Below are 21,860 nucleotides of genomic sequence, written 5' to 3' on the forward strand. Positions count from 1 at the left end.
AATTACTTACTATTCTGGCTCTGGGGTGTTTGATACCAGAGTAGCAGTAGCTGATGGCAAGGAAAGAAAGACCTTCAATGGCTGTGGAAAGACAGTCATCCAAGGGTGGTGGCAGTTTGACCCCTTGCACTGGAGAAAAATGCTGACTGTGGATTCAATGGAGGCACATCACCTCAGAGCCCATCTGGGCTGCCCATCCATCACAAAGCTCCATCTAAGAAGAATCTGGTGAAGACTCCACAAAGGGGGAGAAAGGATTCCCAGTGGCAGGATTCAAGAGGTGCCCAATGCCTCTGCTGTGGGTTTCAACTCTGTGTGTGTGTGTGTTTCAGTATTTCAATTACCTTTTGGAGTGTCTTCAGTACCCATTGTTAGGGGCAGCTTGTTGGCACCATAGTGGATAGAGCCCCCAGCCTGGAATCAGGAAGACCCTTCTTCATGAGTTCACATCCAGCCTCAGACACTTACTAGCTGTGGAACCCTGGACAAGTCACTTAACACCGTTTGCCTCAGTTTCCTCATCTGTAAAATGAGCTGGAGATGGAAATGGCAAATCACTCTGGTATCTTTGTCAAGAAAACCCCAAATGGGGTCATGGAAAGTTAGAAACAACTAAAAAACAAATAAACAGCAACTAGTACCCACTATTAACTGACGTCTAGCATCCCTGTACCATATAACCAATTCACATCAATTAACTTTTACAAAGGGATATTTAACTTGAAGAAATAGACAGCATAAAAATACAGGCATACCCCCCTTTTATTGTGCTTTGCTTTGTTGTACTTCACAGATATTGTGTTTTTTAATAAATTGAAGGGTTTGTGGCCCCTGTGTTGAACAAGTCTATTGCTGCCATTTTTCTAGTAACGTGTTCAAATCATGTCTCTGGGTAATATTTTGGTAATTTGGTAATATTTCAAACTTTTTACTTATTATCATATCTGTTATGGCAATCTGTGATCAGTGATCTTTGATGTTACTAGTGTAATTGTTTCTGGACACCATGAAATTCACCCATATGAGACAGTCAACTTAATTGATAAACCTTGTATAATATGATAAACCTTCTGACTATTCCACAGACCTGCCTGTTCAGGTGTCTCTCCCTCTCCTCTGGCCTCTCTCTTCCCTGAGACACAACAATATTGAAATCTGACCAATTAATAACCATACAATGGACTCTAAGTGTTCAAGGAAAAAGAATCAATCCATGAGGTAAATTTCACTGTTGTCTTATCTTAAGAAATTGCCACGGCCACTCCAGCCTTCAGCAACCACCACCCTGATCAGTGGCCATCAACACTGACCTCCACCAGCAAAAAGATTATGACTCACTGAAGGCTCGGAAAAATGGTTAGCATTTTTTAGTAAGACGGTATTTTTTAATTAAGGTATATACATTTTTTTTAGACATATTGCTTTTGCACACAATAGACTACAGTATAGTGTAAACATAACTTTTATATGCACTGGGAAACCAAAAAATTCATGTGACTTACTTTATTGCAATATCTGCTTTATTGTGTTGGCCTGGAATTGGAAACAAACCCACAATATCTTTAAAGTATACCTGTACAAACATTACCTCCCAACATCTCTCTCCCTCATTCCACCTCAGTGTCTGGAGAGAGTGGGCCCAGACTTAACACAGTTTTTAAAGAGCACTGGTCCCACCAAGTTTATATCCAAGTGTCAGATCCCTGCTGAAAGAGTCTTAGTCTGAGATACAGCAAAAGGTCGCTCTTTGTTCCTCTAGGTCTCAGCTGAAAAATCCTGACACAGACCCCACTCTTGGACTCCCTGGTAGCTGACTCTCCTGAGCTTTGAAAACTCACAAAGTACTAGCCTCCAATCTCCTTTACCTAAAATGAAAGGACATACACCATGGCAAAGAACCAAGACCAGTATTCATGTACCACATGTCAGCTTTGGATGGCAGGGCCCAAAGTTTCTCTCACTAGAATGCTGCCCAGGGATTCCAGTAGAAGTCATTTAAAGGTTCTGACCCACCAACTTACACCTATCAGATTGGCTAATATGACAAAAAAGGAAAATGATCAATGTTGGAGAGGATGGGAAATTGTTGGTGGAGTTGTAAACTGATCCAACCATTCTGGAAATCAATTTGAAACTATGCCCAAAGGAAAATCAAACTGTGCATACCCTTTGATCTAGCAATACCACTGCTAGGTCAGTATCCCAAAGAAAGCATAAAAATGGGAAAGGACCTACAAGTGCAAAAATATTTATAAAGGTTCTGACCTTTTGAACAGATGCCTTGAAAGTACCACTAGATACCCAATAGATTATACCCACTCAAAATGAGAATCCACCTCATAAAATCCACAGACGGAGAACAGTTACAGAACATCTACACCTGTTCTAAAGGGTACAAGGGATTCCACCGGCTGAGCACCGTGCATGCCTCATGAAGACTAGGCTGACTGGCCAGTCCACCATTACATAAGTAATCGTGGTAGGCTTCAAAACCACGTTTCTTTGAACTCTGAGGAAAGAATTCTTTCTGCCATTCCAGATCTTGTCCCTCAAAGTATGGAAGGAATGGCCAAAACCAAAGATTTCCCCCAAAATTGATTTTCTTTCTTCCTTTCTATTTTATGTTTGTAATGGCATTTGTTTTCTGGGGCTTGTTGGTTTGTTTTTTTGTTTGTTTGTTTTACTTTTTGGAGGGGGGAGGACAGTGCAATTGGGGTTAAGTGACTTGCCCAAGGTCACATGGCTGGTAATGTCTGAGGTGGGATTTGAACTCAGGTCCGCCTGACTCCAGGGCTGGTGCTCTATTCACTGCACCACCTAGCCACCCCTTGTATGACATTTGTACCCCATCCACAAAGCACTGGAACCAAGGAGAGAATAAATAAGTAAATAATATAAATAATAAACAAACAAATTAATTAATTAGATGAGGCCCCAGGGGAAGTGATATAGGTTGTAAGCCTGGGCTTCCTAAAGAAAAAAGATAGTGACAAAATAGTGATTGGCATGAAGCCATCCTGACTCTCACCTACACCTCTAGTTATATTCCTGACATAAGATTTCAGTACTGAATTTGCATACTCTTGGAGCCCGTTCTAGACTCGGGGACAAGGCAGGGTGGCCAAAGTAGGACGGATCTGCTGGGAACAGCAGGCAGAAGAGAATCCAGAAAAGGAAAGGGGGAAAGTGGCAGCCTGTGAGATCCAGTCTACCCATGGTACTCCACGAATCACTAACATTATTCCCTCCAGGTAAGAGATTGAGGATTCAAACTGAATTTCTCTAAGCACCAGAAATTTTAGGATTTGCCTCTAAACTAAGGAGGATTGCTGTTTGATTTTGAGAGATTCCTGAGATGGAAGCCAAGGATTCCAGCAATTGCTTTAATGCGTTTGTTTTTATTTATCTCTGCTATTATAATTAAATAACCGAGTAGTTTGTACCTTTAATCAATCAACAAACATTTATTAATGTTTTTACTATGTGTCAGATGCTGTGCTAGACACTGGGGATGTGCTGCCCTCGAGGAGCTTACTTAATGGAGAAAACAACCTGCAAACAAATACATTCAAAGTAAACCATATATGTGATAAATAGGAAATAAAGAACGGAGGGAAAGAGAGGTGGGGCAAGGTTTCTAATAATATATAGGATTTTAGTTGGAGCTTAAAGGAAGCCAGGGAAGCCAGCAGAGTGGAGAAGGAAGATATTCCAGGTATGGGAACAGTCAAAGAAAATTCCTAGGCTGAAAGACGGAATGTCTTGTTAGTGGAATAGCCAGGAGACCAATGTCATTGGATCAAAGAGTATGTGTTGGGGAGTAAAGTGTAAGAAGACTATAGAAAGGGGAGAGGTTATGAAGGGCTCTGAATGCCAAGCAGAGCATTTTGAATTTGTTCCTGAAGGCAACAGGGAGCGGCTGGAGTTTATTGAATGAGTGATCTGAGATTTAGGAAAGATCTGAGCTTTAGGAAAATCACGTCCGTGGCTGGGCTGAGAACGGATTGGAAGAGGGAGACACTTGAGGCAGGCACACCCACCGGCAGGCTATTACAATAATTCTACAGTAATCCAGATGTGAGGAAATGAGTGATGGCAGCATCAGAGGAGAGAATGGGAGGTGGTGTATTCAAGAGATATTGCAAAAAAATAAAATCAGCAGGCTTTGGCAACAGATTGGATGGGGTTGGGGGATAGTAAAGTAAATAATAGTAACAGTAAAGAATCCAAGAAGACTCGTTGATTGTGAGCCTGAGGGACTGGAAGGATGGTGTTGCCCTCTACAGTAATAGGGAAGGTTTAGAGGAAAAGATAACTAGTTCCATTGTGGACATAACTGAGTTTAAGATGTCTACTGGACACCCGGTTTGAGATGTCTAAAAGGCAGTTGAGATTGCGATTGGAGGAGAGCAGAGTTTGGGGCATGAAAGATAGACACAAGAATCATCAGCATAGAGATGGTCATGGGAGCTGATGAGATCTCCAAGTGAAGCAGTACAGAGGGAGTAGAGAAGAGGGCTCAGGACAGAACCCTGAGGGGCACCTACAGTTAGAGGGTGTCATCCGGAAGAAGAGCTATATGACTAATATGTTCAGTGAAAAAAGACCAAGGCCTCCCACTGCATCCTGGGCCACTTCCAGTCTTCTTTTTGTTTTATTTTTTGCTTTTTGGAGGGCAATTGGGGTTAAGTGACTTGCCCAAGGTCATATGGCTAGTTTTTGTGTTAAGTGTCTAAGGCCAGATTTGAACTCAGGTCCTCCTGATTCACTGTGCCCCCTAGCTGCCCCCTACTTCCAGTCTTCTTGACATGTTTTGCCACTGGACTCTGATGACTCTGGAGGAGAGGGTGAGGGTGATGACTTTGCACAGCCCTGCCTCACTTAAATCCATTATTTGCAAGTCAAGACATCCCCCTGCTGATGCCATTGGTCCTCTTCCAGAAAGAAGAACAAACAAGAACAGCAAATAATGGGTTCGACTCTACATGACCTAAAGGTGGATGAATGTCAATCATCCATTCACATCATCAAAAACAAATTCCTTCAACATTCGTTACAAATGTATGATTATTCTAAATTCAAACCTTTATTACGTACCTTTACTAAGTACAATCTGCTAAGCAAAGGAAACAGAGAAGAAGCAGTCAAATAGGTAAGAGGAGAGCCAGAAGAGAGAGAGAGATCCCCAAAACCTAGAGAGAAAAGAGTATCAGGGAGGAGACAGATCGTCAGTGTCAAGGCTGCAGAGACGTCAAGGGGAATGAGGGGAGAGAAAAGGCCACAGGACATGGCAAAGAGAATGACTTTGGTGAAGGCACTTTTGTTGCAATGACCAGGTCCAAAGCTTTTGCATAATAAGATTTTAATTTAAATGCATCAGAGATATTAAAGAGGTCAGAGTTTTCCTGGGGTAGGAATTGGGACTGAGTCAAGAGTCTAGATGAATATGTCTATACCAAATCTCTTAGACTAAGCAGGATAAATGGAGCCACCAAAAAGGGGATGAAACTAGGGGGCAGAGATAACCAGAGAGCATTTAGATACTGCGGGGGGGGACACATCTAGGAGGCGCAGTGAATAGAGCATGAGTTCAAATCCGGCTTCAGACACTTCATACTTAACTAGCTGTGTGACCTTGGGAAAGTCACTTAACTCCAATTGCCCTGCTTTCCCCCCTCTAAAAAGTAAAAAACAAAACAAAGTGTCCTTAGGATTGGGGAGAGGTGCAGAACCCCTAGACATGAGAACCTGATTGGCAACTCTTGGTCCTTGCTACTGGAGAGAAGCATGAGTCAGCTCTCCCTGAAGGCTACACCCATAAAACCATCTAACTTTGACTCAAAGGACAGCAAAGCTAGGAGAGGCTTCGAGGAAATGAATAGATTCTGCTTTCTCTTTCCATTACTTTCTTACTGAATGGTGAGTGAAAACTGAATTTCTACATGATGATAACTTTCATAAGGACCATGTCTTATTTTTCTTTGTATATCCCCAGTGTCTGGTACAGCAGATTGCACATCATAGGTACTTAATAAATATTCGAATTTAAAATAATAATACATTTATAAGAAATGTTGAAGGAATTTGCTTTTGATGAAGTGAATGTGTGATTTACATTTATCTACCTTTAGGCCAGGTAGAGCTGAACACTTTATTTGCTGTTCTTGTTTGTCCTTCCTACTGGCAAAAGGAGGGTGATGTCTTGACTTGCAAGTGAATTGGATTTAAGTGAGGCAGGGCTGTGCAAGAGTCATCCGCCTCACCTCCTCCAGAGTCATCGGAGTCCAGTGGCAAAACATATCAAGATGACTGGCAATGGCCCAGGATGCAGTGGGAAGCCTTGGTCTTTTTTTCGCTGAACACATCAGACACATAGTAGGTGTAGGAGGAGCCCTGATTACTTGACTGAAAGTGTATATTTGCTGTTCTCTTCTTTCTGTGATATGAGGACTAGCAAGACAAAGAAGAAGTAGGTTTAGACATGGCTAGGACAATGGAAATTTGTAAAAACTGAAAAGATTGGCAAACTCATGGAATTTTGGAACATATTTGGTATTTGATTCATTTCTTTCCCAGGAAACTCTTTGAGGTCATTCAAGGAAAATTACTCTTCCTTTCTAATACACAGTCCATATGTCAAGCCTCAGTTTCCTTATCTGTAAAATGGGAATAAATTCTTTTAAAATGGTCATAATAATTCTTTGCTAATAGGATTGTAGAGTTAGGACTAGAAGAGGCTTTAAAGGGTATCTAGTACGATCCCTTCATTTTATACTTGTAGAAACAGGCCCAAAGCAGTTAAATGAATTGTCCAAGGTCACAAGGACAGTAAGTAACAGAGCCATAATTTAAAACCAGGTCCTTTGAACTCCACGCCTAATATTCTTTATTACCATGCTGCCTCTCATGGGGCATTGTTAACCTTTAAAGTGTTATATTATAAATATTAGCTTAGTCACCTACACTGGATATCCCATTTGCCCTTACTTCAAACAATACTCCCTAGACTGGGAGGCATCTCCAGTCCTTCTGACCCATATCTGGCCACTGGACCCAGATGGCTTCTGTTGTACCTAACTTTTCAATCTCCACTCCTACCTCCCTTTTGCCTTAGAAACACTTAAAATTTGGGTTGACCTTAGGAACCTTGACTGGATTACCTCTAAAGAGCAGGGATGGGGAAGGGAAAAGAGAGTTCAGCCTGACCTGGGTCATTCCTTACCCAGAGGACCCCACAAGGCAAAGGCAAGACCAGAGCCAATCCAGAAGAGCCTGTGCTCAAATCCTTGGGATGAGAAAGGAAACCAGATTCCCATAGTCACTTCAAAGCATATAATAAACCCTGGAAATGGTGCCTGGGGAAGAAGCCTTCAAACAAGCAGGATAATGAGTGTGATTTTGCACCTGGGTCAAAACTCATTAAAGTCTTACTCCCCACCTCCCTCCTCTCTCTTCTCTGCCCCCACCATATTCTTCCAGGTGCAACCTCCCCAACCCCATCACCAGCCTCTTTTCTGTCTCTCTGCCTCTGCCTGAGACAGGTGCTCCAGCTGGGGCCCTGGGCTGCTGGGTAGTAAGAATTCTCCATATAGAAAGGATATTCTATAAGGATACCCTAGCACAGGGGTGCAGAACCTATGGCCTCAAGGCCACATGTGGCCCCCTAGGTCCTCAAGTACAACCTTCTGACTAAATCTAAACTCCATAGTACAAATCCCCTTAATAAAAGGATTTGTTCTGTAAAACTTGGACTCAGTCAAAAGGCCACATCCAGAGAACCTAGAGACCCACGTGTGGCCTCAAGGTCGAAGGCTCCCCACCCCTGGACTAGCACTTTACTCAGCTAGGGATGCCCGCCCCCCATCCTTGTATCTATATGGACATGCATTTGGTCTTCAGAGCTGTGTGGCAATTCCTGCAATCCTGGGACATCTTCTAATATTTAAGGGCCTGACCCCACATGGATGGGCTTTTTATTGAGTCACAGGAAGCATGTCATTGATAGGTTTGGGGGTATCAGTAAACTTCATTAAGGGAGGCATGCCTTTGCACCTCGCTTCACTCCTGTGCCAATCAAGTCCCTGCTTTTTTAGGGAAAAACCAACCCAAGTTGAGGGTAAGAGGAACCCTAATAGGCATCAGTCCTATCCCAACATCCCTTCTCTAGCTACCCCCATTAAAATGTAAGTTCCTTAAAAACAGAAGCTATCTTGCTTCCTAAAAATACTTGTTTCTCTTCCACTTAGCACAGTATCTGGCACAAGGTAAATGTATAATAAATTTATTTTGATTTATTTCTTCATTCATTCATCACACTCTCCAGCACCAGGATCCTCTCCCACTCATGATCATTTTTTTCCTTTCCTTTACTCACCACAGCAGTATATAGAACCTGGGTCGCTGTATTGACTGCATCTCTGTTGTATTCTCCTATCCACCTCTTCCCAGGATGCACCCCATGTCGGTTTTCCCACTTACCTTGCAAGAGCTACACCAGAGGCTTATAAGCAAGACTGGGTTGTAGAAATATTGGCAGAGTGGGGACGGGAGACAAATGACCCTTAGGATGAAACCACTCTGCATCCTTTATTTGAATATTCCTATGCCTATCATTCTTTAAAATTATTTTCATAAGACCATATGGTTTTCAACCCTCACTACCACAGAAATAGATTTTGTTAAAGGACATATTGAAAATGTATTCAGATAAATCCAAATGTTTGCATTAATGATTTACTGTAGAGTTTCATGGCATCAGGAAAAGAACTGTATTACATCTGACTGATTTCTTTTAGGGAAACAGGAATAATGAAGACAAGGAGCCACGGAATAATTGATATTTGTAACAGTTACCTGGTAGGAAAGGAGGGAAGTGAGAGGAAGAAGGGATTAGTGAACTAAAGTCTATGTGTAGTGTTTTCTAATAGATTGACTGATTTTTTAAATTTACTTGCATTAGGAAGATCCCAAAAGTACACTATAATTAATGTTTTTCCTTGAGCAAAAAAATAAAAATGCATAGTATAAATTATAAATCCCCATATATGGATACAGTGGGAGCAAGATCCTAACTACTCCCTTCCTTTCATGTAAATCAGGCTAGTTTTTCCTTAAATGGTGTTGAAACCATCCTCAAGATTTAATTGGCTCAGGGGACTGTAATAATGACTCAGACTATTAACATTTGACTATTGACATAGGCTATTGATGTCTGAGTATAAACCATCCACAAGGAGTTCCAGACACTCTCTGTTGTTTGGCTGGTAGACCACCATAGGCAGGTCAGAGGCAGGGGACCTTCCATCAGCTGAATCAATCTGTGGGGTCCTTGATTCCTTCTTCTGCTAAGACTAAGTTCATTAACAATTGAATTGCATAGGGGTATGTCATTTCATTCCAATATCAAACACAAACTCCCAAGGGACCAGCCCATCCCAGAACACTGGGCTTATAGGAAGTTGAAGAGAATGAGAAAGATCTAAAGAAGAAAAGGGGGGGGGGGGTGGAGGGGTGAGGGGAACTCTGGGATTTAAAAACCCACAAGCACCCTTTGAGAAGCATTAAATATGTAAGCTTTAAATAGCTTCTATTATTGTTACCTGCTTGATAGAGGGAATTAATTCTACCTAGCTCTCAGACATAGACTGAGTCCAGGAGGGACTAAGTCATTTGAATATATGAAAAAGGTTTGGGTTTATAGTCTAAGCTTCTGTATAAATTAAAGACATATGAGGTTGACAAGCACAGGTAAATGCTTTTAGCATAAACATTCATCTTCCTCTTCTTTTATCCATGTTTACCTGTTGAAAGAGCCTAACTGGGTCTCAGATTGCTAGAGTTAGACCTCAGAGATCGTACAATTAGGCCTGGAAGGAATCTTAGAGGTGGCTTTGAAGTTGAGGAAACTGAGTCCCAGAGAGGCTAATTGACATGTTGAAGATTACATAAAGAGTAAATGGTGGAATCAGGATTTAAACTCAAGTCTTCTGACTCCAAATTGATCATTTTCCCATTTTACTACGCTTCTTGAGGTTTTAGTTGTGATGATGATGATGATGAAAATGATGAAGATGATGATGTGTCTAGCCCATAGAAGGCATTTAGTGTTTCTTTACTGAACAACTATAGCAGAACAGGCACGTCTCAAACTGGGACTATGCCTCAGGTTTGAGGTTGAAACGGAACAAGACACTCATAGTTTACCTGAGAAAACAGGCTTTATCTATTTTTTTTTTTAAAGCAATTGGGGTTAAGTAACTTGCTCAAGGTTACACGGCCAGTTATTTTTGTGTGGGTGCTGAGTATCTGAGCCCGGGATTTGATCCCCAGGTCATCCTGACACTGGAGCCGGTGCTCTTACTCGCTGTGCTACCTGGCCACCCCAACATGCTTTATCTAACAAAAGGTTTGCTTAGCTATAGTAGGTGAAAACCAGTTAAAATAGAGAGTGGATGAATGCCTTGATTTAGTCAAGGACAGATTTTTGTTGTTGGGCAGTATGCTGGTCTTTCACTCAGAAGTTAAAAGCCTTTCTATTGAGGTTACCCTGAGCCAAACAAGTCTCAAGGATAGTTTCAATGCCTTTTAAGGAAAAATAAGCCTAATCTGTATGGTGTAAGACCTTAGGAAAAGCAACCTGGGGGCAGATGGTGAAGGACTCTGGTGAATAATAATGCTCCTACATAATAAAAAAAAAATCTTACTCCAGAATTCAGTCCCAAAACCCTATTTTGGAGATGAAAAAACTGAGGGCCAGAAAAGGAAGTAACTTGACAAGGTCACAGAGCAGAACTGGGACCAGAATCCAGGCCTCCTGACTGGGGGTAAATATATTATATTATTTACAATAAGGAATATATTCAAGTGGTATTTCCCAGAGCTGGATCTGCAGAGTACCGAACTTTGGATTGGTTCCCTAAGACCTGGGAAGACCACCATTTTGCAACAGTAGGAGTCAGAGGAAGGCAGAATACGTGGGGATGTGAGTACTACCTCCAGTGGTACAGTTAACCATACATTTTCATTCTGTATTGTTCTTGTCCATAGCCTCTAAAATATCCTATGAATAGGATAGGCCCAACATGCTAGATACTCTCCTTTAGTCTTTGACCACCTCTTTTGGGATATCTCTTCCTTAGGTATTTTTGTGATACTGCTTTGTCAAGGTTCTCTTCTGCCCAGTTGAATTACTGCCTCTCAAACTACTTTTTAGTTTCATCATCCCTATCACAACCCCTATACATGGGTATACTCCAGGGCTCTGTTCTGACACCTCTTCTTGTCTCTCTATACCCTCTCTCTTAGTGATATCATCAGCTTTTTTAGGTTCAACTATCATCCAGCGTCCCCCCACCCCCCACCCACTGCATCTGGGACCATCTCCAGTTGTCCTGACCCATATCTGGCCACTGGACCCGGAAGGCTGTAGAGGAGAAAGTAAGGCTGGTGACTTTGCAGTCCTCCCTCACTTAAATCCAATTCACTTGCATGTCACGGCATCACATCTCTGATATCATGACCCTCTTTGAGAGCAAAGGACAAAAAACATATATATCTACATAGCTAACATTCATCTATTTCTCATCTTTCACTTCATTCCCCAGATACCTCTTCATCAACTGCTATGATACCCAGACCAGAAACCAAGCTCTGGAGGTCTTAGCCATATTCTTCCCAGAACTCCCACCCTGAAATTCTGCTTTCCAGTTCTGCAACCATAATCAAATCAACTCTTCTATTGCTGCTGGAGAGGATGTATCAATCTACCCCTCAATCATCCCTGTGACTTTCCAAAATAAAATAAATCCACTCTGCTTGACATTCTCCTATATGTGTGGTTTCCACCTATTAGAAAATAAGCTCCTTGAGGGTAGGGACTGTCTTTGCTTTTGTATTTGTATCCCTAGCACTTAGCTCAGAGTTGGCACTTAAGAAGCATTTAATAAATGCTTTGTTATGGACTCATTGACTCATTCACTCACTCATTCATTCCTGTCCAGTCCCCTATCTCCAGCTGCCCACAGATATATTCCACTTGGAATACCTATCTCTAAGGATCTCAAACTCAACATGTCCAAAATAGAACTCATCATCTACTCTCCTCCAACCTGTCCTTTCTAATTCCCCTATGTCTGTTGAGGGCATTGCCATTCTTTCATTTACCAAGGTTCACAGCCTCAGTCATACTTGACTCTTCTATCTCCCTAATCCCAAATACCCAATCTGGTACCTTGTCTTGTCGACTTTACCTCCTAAAAAACTTGGTCATTGTACAGGCTGTGTGTGCAGTGGGAAAATGTGTTGAATGTGGAGTCAGAGGACCTAGGCTGAAATCTGACCCCTTTCCTCCACTCAAACCCAAGCTAACCTAATTAGGATCTTCATAATCTCTCATCCAGAATATTATAATAGTTTTTTTTATTTTATTTATTTTATTCTGAACTTAAGAAATAAAACAAGTATTTCCATAACATAGTAGAATTGGGGCGGCCAGGTAGCACAGCGAGTAAGAGCACTGGCTCCAGTGTCAGAACGACCTGGAGATCGAATCCCGGGCTTGGACACTTAGCACCCACCCAGAAACACCTGGCCATGTAACCTTGAGCAAGTTACTTAACCCCAATTGCTTAGGGGCGGCCAGGTGGCTCAGTGAGTAAGAGCACCGGCTCCAGTGTTGGGACGACCTGGAGATTGAATCCCGGGCTCAGACACTCAGCACTACACCCAGAAATAACTGGCCGAGTAACCTTGAGCAAGTTACTTAACCCTGATTGCTTAATTAAAAAAAAAAACATAGTAGAATTTTTTAAAAGTTGAATGATAGTTCCCTAGCTGCTCTCTCTCCTGTCCAGTATGTCCTCCACACATCTGTCAAACTGGTAGTACTAAAGCATGTTTGACTGTGTCATTCAAGAACTTTCAATGGCTCCCTATTGCCTTTAGAATACAAATGCTTTTATTTGGCATTTAAAGTACTTCACAATTTGTCTTGTTAATCTTTCTGGGTTATATATGACTCCCTTTCTACTGTGATAGATGATTAAGTGAACCCCTATTTTATTCCAATCAGTATTAATCAGTTTGATATGATTCCATAGGGGTGGTGATTATAAGTCCTGGATAGTAGACCTCAGAGCTATGAACTGCAGATTCTAAATTCACTTGCTTAATCATAGGAAGCTAACCAGAGGACCTCCACCCTTGCTTTGCCTTGTTATGGTGACCAAGCCCATCATGACAGAGGTAACTCAATGACATGGAAAGTCCCCCAGTTTTCTTTGTTGCCCCTCAGTCCCTCGTCATCCCTCTATTGACCAATACAGAGAGATGACCATGAGCATGTAGCCAATGAGTGACCCTGGCTGCCAGCTTGTGGCCTACCCTTCTACTGGCCCATCAGCCCATATAGATGTTTTAATATCTGCTTCTCAGCCCAACCCACCTGGTAAGTCCTCCTGGAACATCAAGATAGGCCTGTTAGGGTCTGCTCACTAACCCATTAGTCCACCAATGGGATTCTGTATTTTGTGTACACCTTCCTGGAGCATCAAGGGCAAGGGCCTATTTACCAATCAGACTATATTTTTTACCTTCTCTACCTTGATTGTCTGGGTATGACGTACAATAAGACTAAGGCCCTGGAGGAAGGTGGCATCTCAGATCGTGAGGAAGACCTCAGGTCTACTTTATTAGAGGGAAACATGTCCCCTTTAATAAAGTGCCACTGGCTCAGAGCTCTGCCTCTGTGGTTTTTCTTGCAGATTGGACAATTTTGAAAATCCCCACACTACACTCTATAGTACACTCAAACTGGCCAACTCAGTGTTTCCCTTACATACGTCAAATCACGCGTTAATTAAATGCCTGTTATGAATCAGACACAATGCCAAAGGTTAGCAGTATAAAGAAAGGCAAAAAACAGCCTACGCTCTCACAGGCCTCACAATCTAACGGGGAAGATAACATGCAAACAACTATGTACAACATGCAAACAACTATGTAAGGTATAGAGAGGATAAATTGGGGGTTATCAGCAGAGGGAAGGCACTAGCTAGCATTAAGGGAGAGAGTGCAAAACTTTTTGCAGATAGAATTTTAACTGAGCCTGAAGGAAGCCAGGAGGTGATGATGGGGAGGAGAATTCCAGGTATGAGAGACAGTCGGTGAAAATGCACAGAATCAGAAAGTGCAGTGTATAAGGAACAAAATAAGGCCAGTGTCCACGGACCACAGAGTATGAGAAAGTGACTAAGGGAAGAATAAGAAGTGAAAGGGAAAAGATTATGAGTGGCTTTAAAAGCCAAACAGAGGGTTTTATATTGATCCTGGTGGTAATAGGGAGCCACTGGAGTTTATTAAATGGGGAGGGGGGGTGACACTCAGACCTATGTTTTAGGAAGAGTAATTTGTCAGCTGCGTGGAGGCTGGATAGGAGAGGAGGGAGATTTGAGGCAGGGAAACCCACTAGCTGACTACTGCAATCATCCAGGCATGAGGGATTAGGGCCTGCACCAGGTGGTGGCAATGTCCAAGGGAAGAATGTCAGAGGGTGTATACAAGAGGTGTTATGAAATTTGGAATTGACAGGACTTGGCAATTCTTGGCAATGAGATACATAGAGGGATCCTTAGATTTAGAGTCTGAAGACTTGGGTTTCCACCCATGGATTTGGCACTTGGGACTTTAGGTCACTTAACATCTCTAGGGCTATTTTCTCAACTGTAAAGTGAGGGGGTGGAATTTAATGACCTCTGAGATCCCAAATCTATTATCCTATGACCTCTGCATGAGATGATCTCTAAGGATTTTATGAGATCTGACTTTAGAAACAAATGGAACATTTCAAGATGTCAGTTGGAGAACGTGCATATTGTTACCCTCATAGCAATGGACAGAAATTTGCAATTATCTCATTACAGAGAACAATTCTGCAGAATGAAATAACACTGCTCCTCAGGCTGAACAAAAGTTCATTTAAAAAGTAATATGCATTTAAATGTGCTCCATGAAAGGGCTGGTGGCCTGCACACATAGAGGGAAACTCATCACTTCAGTCTATTTTCTCTTGGGTATGTATAGAATGATTATTAGTGCTAACATAGAATAAGCAAAGAATGCAATTAAGTATTATATATATATATGTGTGTGTGTGTGTGCATGTATAGACACACATGTGTGTATATATGTGTGTGTATACATATATATGTATATATATCACAACTAACTTCTTAGTATGTAGGGAAGTAAAAAGTTTGCCCTTTTGTTGTCTTTTGAGGTCTCTGGTGGAGTGCCTAAAGGATCTATGCTAGGTCCATGCTATTTGATATTTTTACTAATGACTTTGACAAAAACATGGTATGCTCATCAAATTTGCATTTGACACAAAGTGGAGAAGAAAAGCTAATACAGCAAGTGACAGGATCCAAGGAGTGTTATAGGTTAGAGTAGTGGTTCTCAAACTTTTTGATCTCTGGCACCCTTTATGCTCTTAAAAATTATTAAGGATCCCAAAGAATTGTGGGTCACATGGGTTCTATCAATAGATATTTACTGTTGCTATTGGTCAGTCTCCATGACCCCATTTTTGGGGTCTTCTAGGCAAAGATACTGGAGTGGTTTGCCATTTCCTTCTTCAGCTCATTCTACAGATGAGGAAACTGAGACAAACAGGATTAAGGGTCTTGCTCAGGGTCATACAGTTAGTGAGGTCAGATGGGAACTCAAGGAGTCTTCCTAACTCCAGGTTCCACTGTATCACATAGCTGCTTTGTTAGACATTAAAACTGATCAAATTTAAAAATATTTTAAAATAAGCTTATTTATATTAACAAATTTTAATGAAAAATAATCGTTACAAAGCCAAAAATGTATTAACGGTGGCATAATTTTTTTGCGAACCTCTTTAAGCCTCTTTGGCTTAATAAGATAGCTGCTTCTTCATCTCTGCTTCTGGACTCAATCTAATATGTTCACACAGGTATGTAGTTGGAAAAGGGAGGAATATTTTAGTAGGCAAATGACATCTTGGTATTACTATGAAAATCATTTTGGCCTTATAAGCCCCTGAAGACCCCCACACCATACTTTGAGAGCAATGGGCTGACTCTAAAATTCAATAGGGATAAATGTAAAATGTAAAAATCTTGTACTTAAATAAAAAAAAAAACCCAACCCCTCAACCTCCTAACATAAGATAGAGGGAGACACGGTTAAACAATTATTCTGAAAAATGATCGAGGGATAATTGTCTTGCAGGTTCAGTCCGAGTCAGCAGTGTGATAGAGTGGCCGAACAGCTAACGCCATCTTGGGTTACATTAGTTGGGGCATAATGTCTAGGAATGAGAGTTCCCCCATCCTCTGCCCTCATCGGACCTCACCTGGAGCTCTGGATGCCACAGTTTAAGATGGACAACAGTAGCAATCTGAAGAATGTCCAGAGGAGGATGGTGAAAAGGCTTGAGTCCATGTCATATCATGGTTGAAAGAACTGGGTTAACTTGGAGAAGACTAGAGGGAAGGGGGTTAGACAGGATAGCTGTTTTCAAAGATTTAAAGGGCTTTTGTGGAGAAGAGGGATTAGAATTCTTTCTGCTTGACCCCAGAAGGCAAAACTAGTGGCAAAGGCTACAAGAAAGGTCGAGAGGCCAATTCAGACTTGACAGTAGGAAAAACTTCCTAACGATGTCCAAGAGTGGAATGGATAACCTCAAGGGGTTCTGGGCCCTGCTTCAAAATTCTAGTCACTTCTCCTGTATGTTATAATGGCGATTAGAACACCAGTTGTTTACTCTTTAAATTCTGCTTCTATTTCCATGTAAAGCAAAATTAGGACAGAGTTAAGGACTGGATCTGTGATTTTGTCGGTACAGGGAGCTCCCAGAAGAGGAAACCCCTTCTTACCAATTCCAGCTGGTATCTTCTCTGCAACTTGGCTGCCCAAGGAGCAGCTGATGACACAAAGGGTACAATGCCGGGCCTGGAGCCATGAAGACCTAAGCTCAAATCCAGTCCCAGACACTTACTGGTTGTGTGTCCCTGGGCAAGTCACTTCACCTGTCTGCCTCAGTTTCCTCATCTGTAAAATGGAGATAACAATCCTTTCCCAGGGTGCCCAGTACATCGTAAGCGCTATATAAATGTTAGTATTATTATTATGGCACTGAGAGGTTGAATGTCTTGCCCAGAGTCACACAGTGAAGTATTTCAGTGTCAGGACTTGAACCCAGGACTTAGGGGCTTCAAGACTAGCTCTCTATCAAAAACCAGTATGACTAAAATGCTCAAGGAAAATTATTATTTTGCAATGTTAGTGAAAAAGAGTGAAAGATTAGGAATTAGAAGACTTGAATTCCAACTCAAGCCCTGCTCGTTATTATATAAAGTAATAAAGTTACTTTACCACTCTAGGCTTCAAATAATGGATTTAGACACTCAAGGAACAAGCATTTATTAAACACCTACTGTATGCCAAGCACTGTGCCAGGTGCTAGAGATACAAAAGACAAAAATGAAAGGGTCCCTGCCCTCAAGCTTACATTCTTCCATGGAAAACAACATGGGCATATAAGCAAATTGGGGATGTGGTGGTAAAGTATTAGTGGCTGTGGCGGTGACGGATGGCTTAATGTCAGAAGGGGTTTGAGCAGAGTCCTGAAGGAAAGAGGGGAAAGTGAGGCATGCATCCCAGGCATGAGACGTGGGAGAAGCTGAGCAAAGGCAGACAGGAGATGGAACGTGGTGGGCCAAGAACAGCAAGGTGAGCTCGGCTGGCTCCTAGAGGGCATGGAGAGCCACAGACAATCAAAGAGAGGTTGGAGTCACGTCGTAAAGGGCTTGAAAGGCTGAAGGGACAAATCTGCATTTGATCCTGGGAGCAATAGGGAGCCTTTCTACTCCAAATCCCATGGAAACCAACCGAATACATTAACTTCTAAATGCCTGGCAGTGTCCTGTATATAGGAGGTATTTAACAAGTATTTGTTGAATTAAATTTTTGCAAATTATGTCCCTTTTTTTTTTTTTTTAAAGCACCTGCTGACCCTGGAAAACAGATCACTGGAAGCTTCCTTTCAATTCTCTAAGTCTGAGGTAGTCAGCCTTTCCTGCCGCTGAATGCCAGCCCATCAGGGGCCCATTCTCTAGAAAGTTACATTTTACTTTTCAGCCCCAGTTCCAATACTTACCTTCTTGCTGGAGGGGGGGGCCCACGTAAGGCCTGGAATCGACCAGACCATTACATCTCACACGGACTAGGAAGTGGCCGTCAGATGCTAATGGCTCGATTACCCGTTAGGGCTTATTTGTATTCTGGATCAATAAGCCTGCTCTAAAGGACTCCATACCCCATTAAGCCTCCCCTGATCCACCCAGTCCTCATGGACACCAGCTGAAGTCAAGCACATGTTCAATATATAAATTAGTGGCAGAAAGGCAGACAGTCTTAGTTCAGCTGTGCTTAAGTAGTTTGCTGCTTGTCCAAGCAGGAAGGGGTCCTGGGAATACACAACTGAGTTTTATGAGTACAAGGTAATCCCACCTTCCTTCTGGCCATTTGAAAAGTGGGTCACTGAGCTTTTTAAATAAAGTCAAGAAACCAAAGCTGGATGCTGTTTATTCCTAAAAATAACTGGGAATTAAGTGATTTTTTAAAATGAAGATCTCAGCAAAAAAAAAAAATTAAAGTGATAAATAAAAAGGTTGTGAGCTAAATGGGGAGTTCCTGAATAATTGATCCATCCTCTGGTATTCACAGACTGTGTGACTGGACACTTCACTTAGGGCTCTAAGCAAGCAAATCTCTGAAGACTAGAAGTTGCAGAAGAGGTGCCTATCTGCACTGGTAGAAGGACTTTACTTACCCGGGAGTTCTCTATACCAAAGAAATCCAAGGTTCAGTGCCTAGACAAGGGGTGGGGAAACTGCAGCCACATGTGGCCTCACAGCCACAGGTTCCCTATACCTGGTCTAGAACATCCCAATTTTAAAGCAAATTGAGGAATTTTAAACCAAAGGTGCTGGCTTACCAGTCCCACCCACCCACCCACCACCCCAAAATACTGAGAAAGAGGAAAGCATTCAGATTAAGAAGAAAAGACACAATCTCTGAAAAGGAGGGTAATCTTTTAGGTGTTTTTGAATGAAGATACCTTCCCTTCCATGGGATTCACATCTAGATGTGTCTCTTTATTAAACCAGAAAGGTGAAGAGAAAAAAATACACGTCTTTCCCTTCTTTGCAGACAGGTGGGGGACTTTGAGGGCAAAATGTTCTAAAAACATAGTCAGATACAGCCACTATATTGGTTATTTTTAACTAGGTTTTTATTGTTGTTACAGGGGATTATTCAATTTCACAAGTGTGAGAGTGAATCTCTCTCTGAGGTGGGTATCTCTCTGGTATGCAAAAGTGATTGGCCTGTAAAAACAAAAAATCACCAAGACAAAACTTAAATAGTTTTTTTTTTTTTAAAAGCTAAAGTATTGTGCTCATCAGTTGGGCATTATAAAAGATCATTTAGTAACTTAGAATTCCAAACATAACCCTTTTGCAGATTGGAGATTTCCTGATAGAAATCATATAGTAGTGAATTCTATAAATGCCATTAATTTTCTCCATCCTAATTACTTTTTCCATACAACAGGAAAAAAAAATATTGCACCAGTATTCAAGGACTAGAAGAAGACAGAGCAGCTAGCAAGAATATCATACACACTCATACTCATACACTCATACACACACACACACACACACACATACCTGCCCCTTTTATCACCTCCAGTCCCACAAAGTCAAGGACCAATAAATATTCAAATCACACAAGACTCAGGAAAATGTGGAAAAAATACTGAGATCACTCTGTCCAACACAGACACACAGTAACTCATGATCACTCACTATGGTCATCTTTGGATATTTAACTTAAATGGCCATAATTACATATGAAATGTATAATACAAGTCATGACAATTTTTCTTTAATTTAGCTTTTAAAGAATAATGAACGGATGCGATCCAAATCACTAAAAATTACAGCAGTCTTGTTAACCTGCCTTGAGAAACCATCACTCCAAAAAGCCTACTACCCTTTGGATCCAGGTTTCAGGCTTGCAAATACTTTGGGGTTTTTAAGAGCATGTGAGAGTTCATTGAGGAAGGAGAGGAAATGGGAATCTTTCTCTGATTTCTTAGACTCAAAAATGACAACAATGGTAAAGTGAGGTTCTGGGCGGGTCAGGAAGTAGGTGCTCTGGACTTTGTCATCATAGAAGTGGACAATTTTCTCCAAGGTGTTCAGGTCAGAGGTCCGATCGGTCATGATCATAATAACGTTGGGCCAGTGCATGACAGGCCTGTCACTAGGCAGGGACACCACTGCTGGGTACTGATCCACTCCCTTTGGGGCCTCTCGGTAAGAGTGAGGGTGGTGGTAACCATGCCCCTGGAAGCTCTCGGACCCTCTGTTGTCAAAGATTAAAGACACGTTGGCAGCATCGTACTTCCTAATAAAACTAGAGATCTTCCCAAAAAGGTCAGGATTGGCTTTCGCAGTCAGCGCCTTCATTTCTGAAGCTGTCGTTTGGCGGCTCAGGGCTTCATGAAAATAAAAGCTAAACTTGGCAAGAAGCATGTTCTTGAGTTTCATCAACCAAAGGAAGAGGTGCGGGGGCTGAACAGCCTTCTGAGACTGCCCTCCGAACAGATGCTTCTTAGTCTCTCGCTGCTTTTCAAAGATCTGGCCCCACGTCTGCAGCTTGGTGTGGGCACTGTGTAAGTTGACCAGGGATGGGAGGAACTTCCACTCAGAGATCTGAGCCTGGGACCTTAAAAGATGAGCCAGGACATCAACTTCCAGCTGGAAACTGCTCTCTAAGGGGCTGAGAATTGGGTGGTGAAATCTACAGAACAGAAAAAAAGTATTTTAAAAGAAATAAGTAGAACTATTACTCAATAGAGCCTTTTGTTGTCAAAATGATAATACATTGATAAGTTAAATGCTGTAACAGTAGGATCAAGAAGATGGGAAAACGGAAGAATTCCAAGTCATTCTGAATGCACCTCAGCTTCTTAAGTCAATTTTTAATTAAAGACACATCTGCACACATTTTTAGACTTTTTCCAATGAACTTATCAGTTATGTTGATTTTTCCTCTTTTCCTTTTTTATTGTCTTTAAAATGATTATATTGTTATATGGAATAGCTCTCTACGAGGAAGAAGGAAGGGATGCTTGGGGAAAATAAATGATATCAATAAAGATTTTCAACAACTTCACTGTATGGCTATGGCGACACCAACTTGAGACTTTCTAGAACAGCTGTTTTGTGTTGTAAATTCAAAACAGAGCCCTTTTTCAAAAATAAAGGGGCTCTTAATCTTGATTGTAAGTATTCTTTCTTACTTGATTTTGTTTACTGTAGAACACTGCCATGTAAGACAAATTTTTTTTCTTCTGGCTATTGATTTTAAGGACAAAACCAGAAAGACTTTAACTCAGCCCTGGCTCCCAAATGTGTCACTTTTACATATATAATAAGAAAGGATAAAAGCTAGTACTTTAAGGTTCACAAAGCACTTTATAGACTGATCTCATCTGATCCGCTATAAGGATCCCCATTTTACAAATGAGGAAACCAGTGCTGACGGAGGTCAAGTATCTTGCACAGGCTAAGTGTCTGAACTCCTGATCTGATCCTGATGTCAAGTCCAATACTCTATCCACTTAGGTGTTAAAAAAAAAAAAAAAAGGTATGGGGGTGGCTAGGTGGTGCAGTGAGTAAAGCGCCGGCCCTGGAGTCAGGAGGACCTGAATTCAGATCTGGCCTCAGACACTTACACACACACACACACACACACACACACAC

At 41.7% G+C, this 21,860-nt stretch overlaps 1 protein-coding gene across 1 annotated transcript in view; it reads right to left on the reverse strand.

Moving 5' to 3' along the window:
- Positions 1–19,297: 19,297 nt before the first annotated feature.
- Positions 19,298–21,860, reverse strand: part of KICS2 (KICSTOR subunit 2) — a 21,315-nt gene continuing 18,752 nt past the window's right edge. The window contains exon 3 of the mRNA XM_069080743.1: positions 19,298–20,895. Coding sequence (XP_068936844.1) covers positions 20,079–20,895 — 817 coding nt within the window. The 3' untranslated portion in view covers positions 19,298–20,078. The remainder of the gene's footprint in view (positions 20,896–21,860) is intronic.

The sequence above is a fragment of the Petaurus breviceps genome, unplaced genomic scaffold, assembly GCF_028583685.1.
Source record: "Petaurus breviceps papuanus isolate PSGF00001 unplaced genomic scaffold, PetGlider_PUasm1.0 154, whole genome shotgun sequence".
NCBI classification, from domain to species: Eukaryota; Metazoa; Chordata; class Mammalia; order Diprotodontia; family Petauridae; genus Petaurus; species Petaurus breviceps.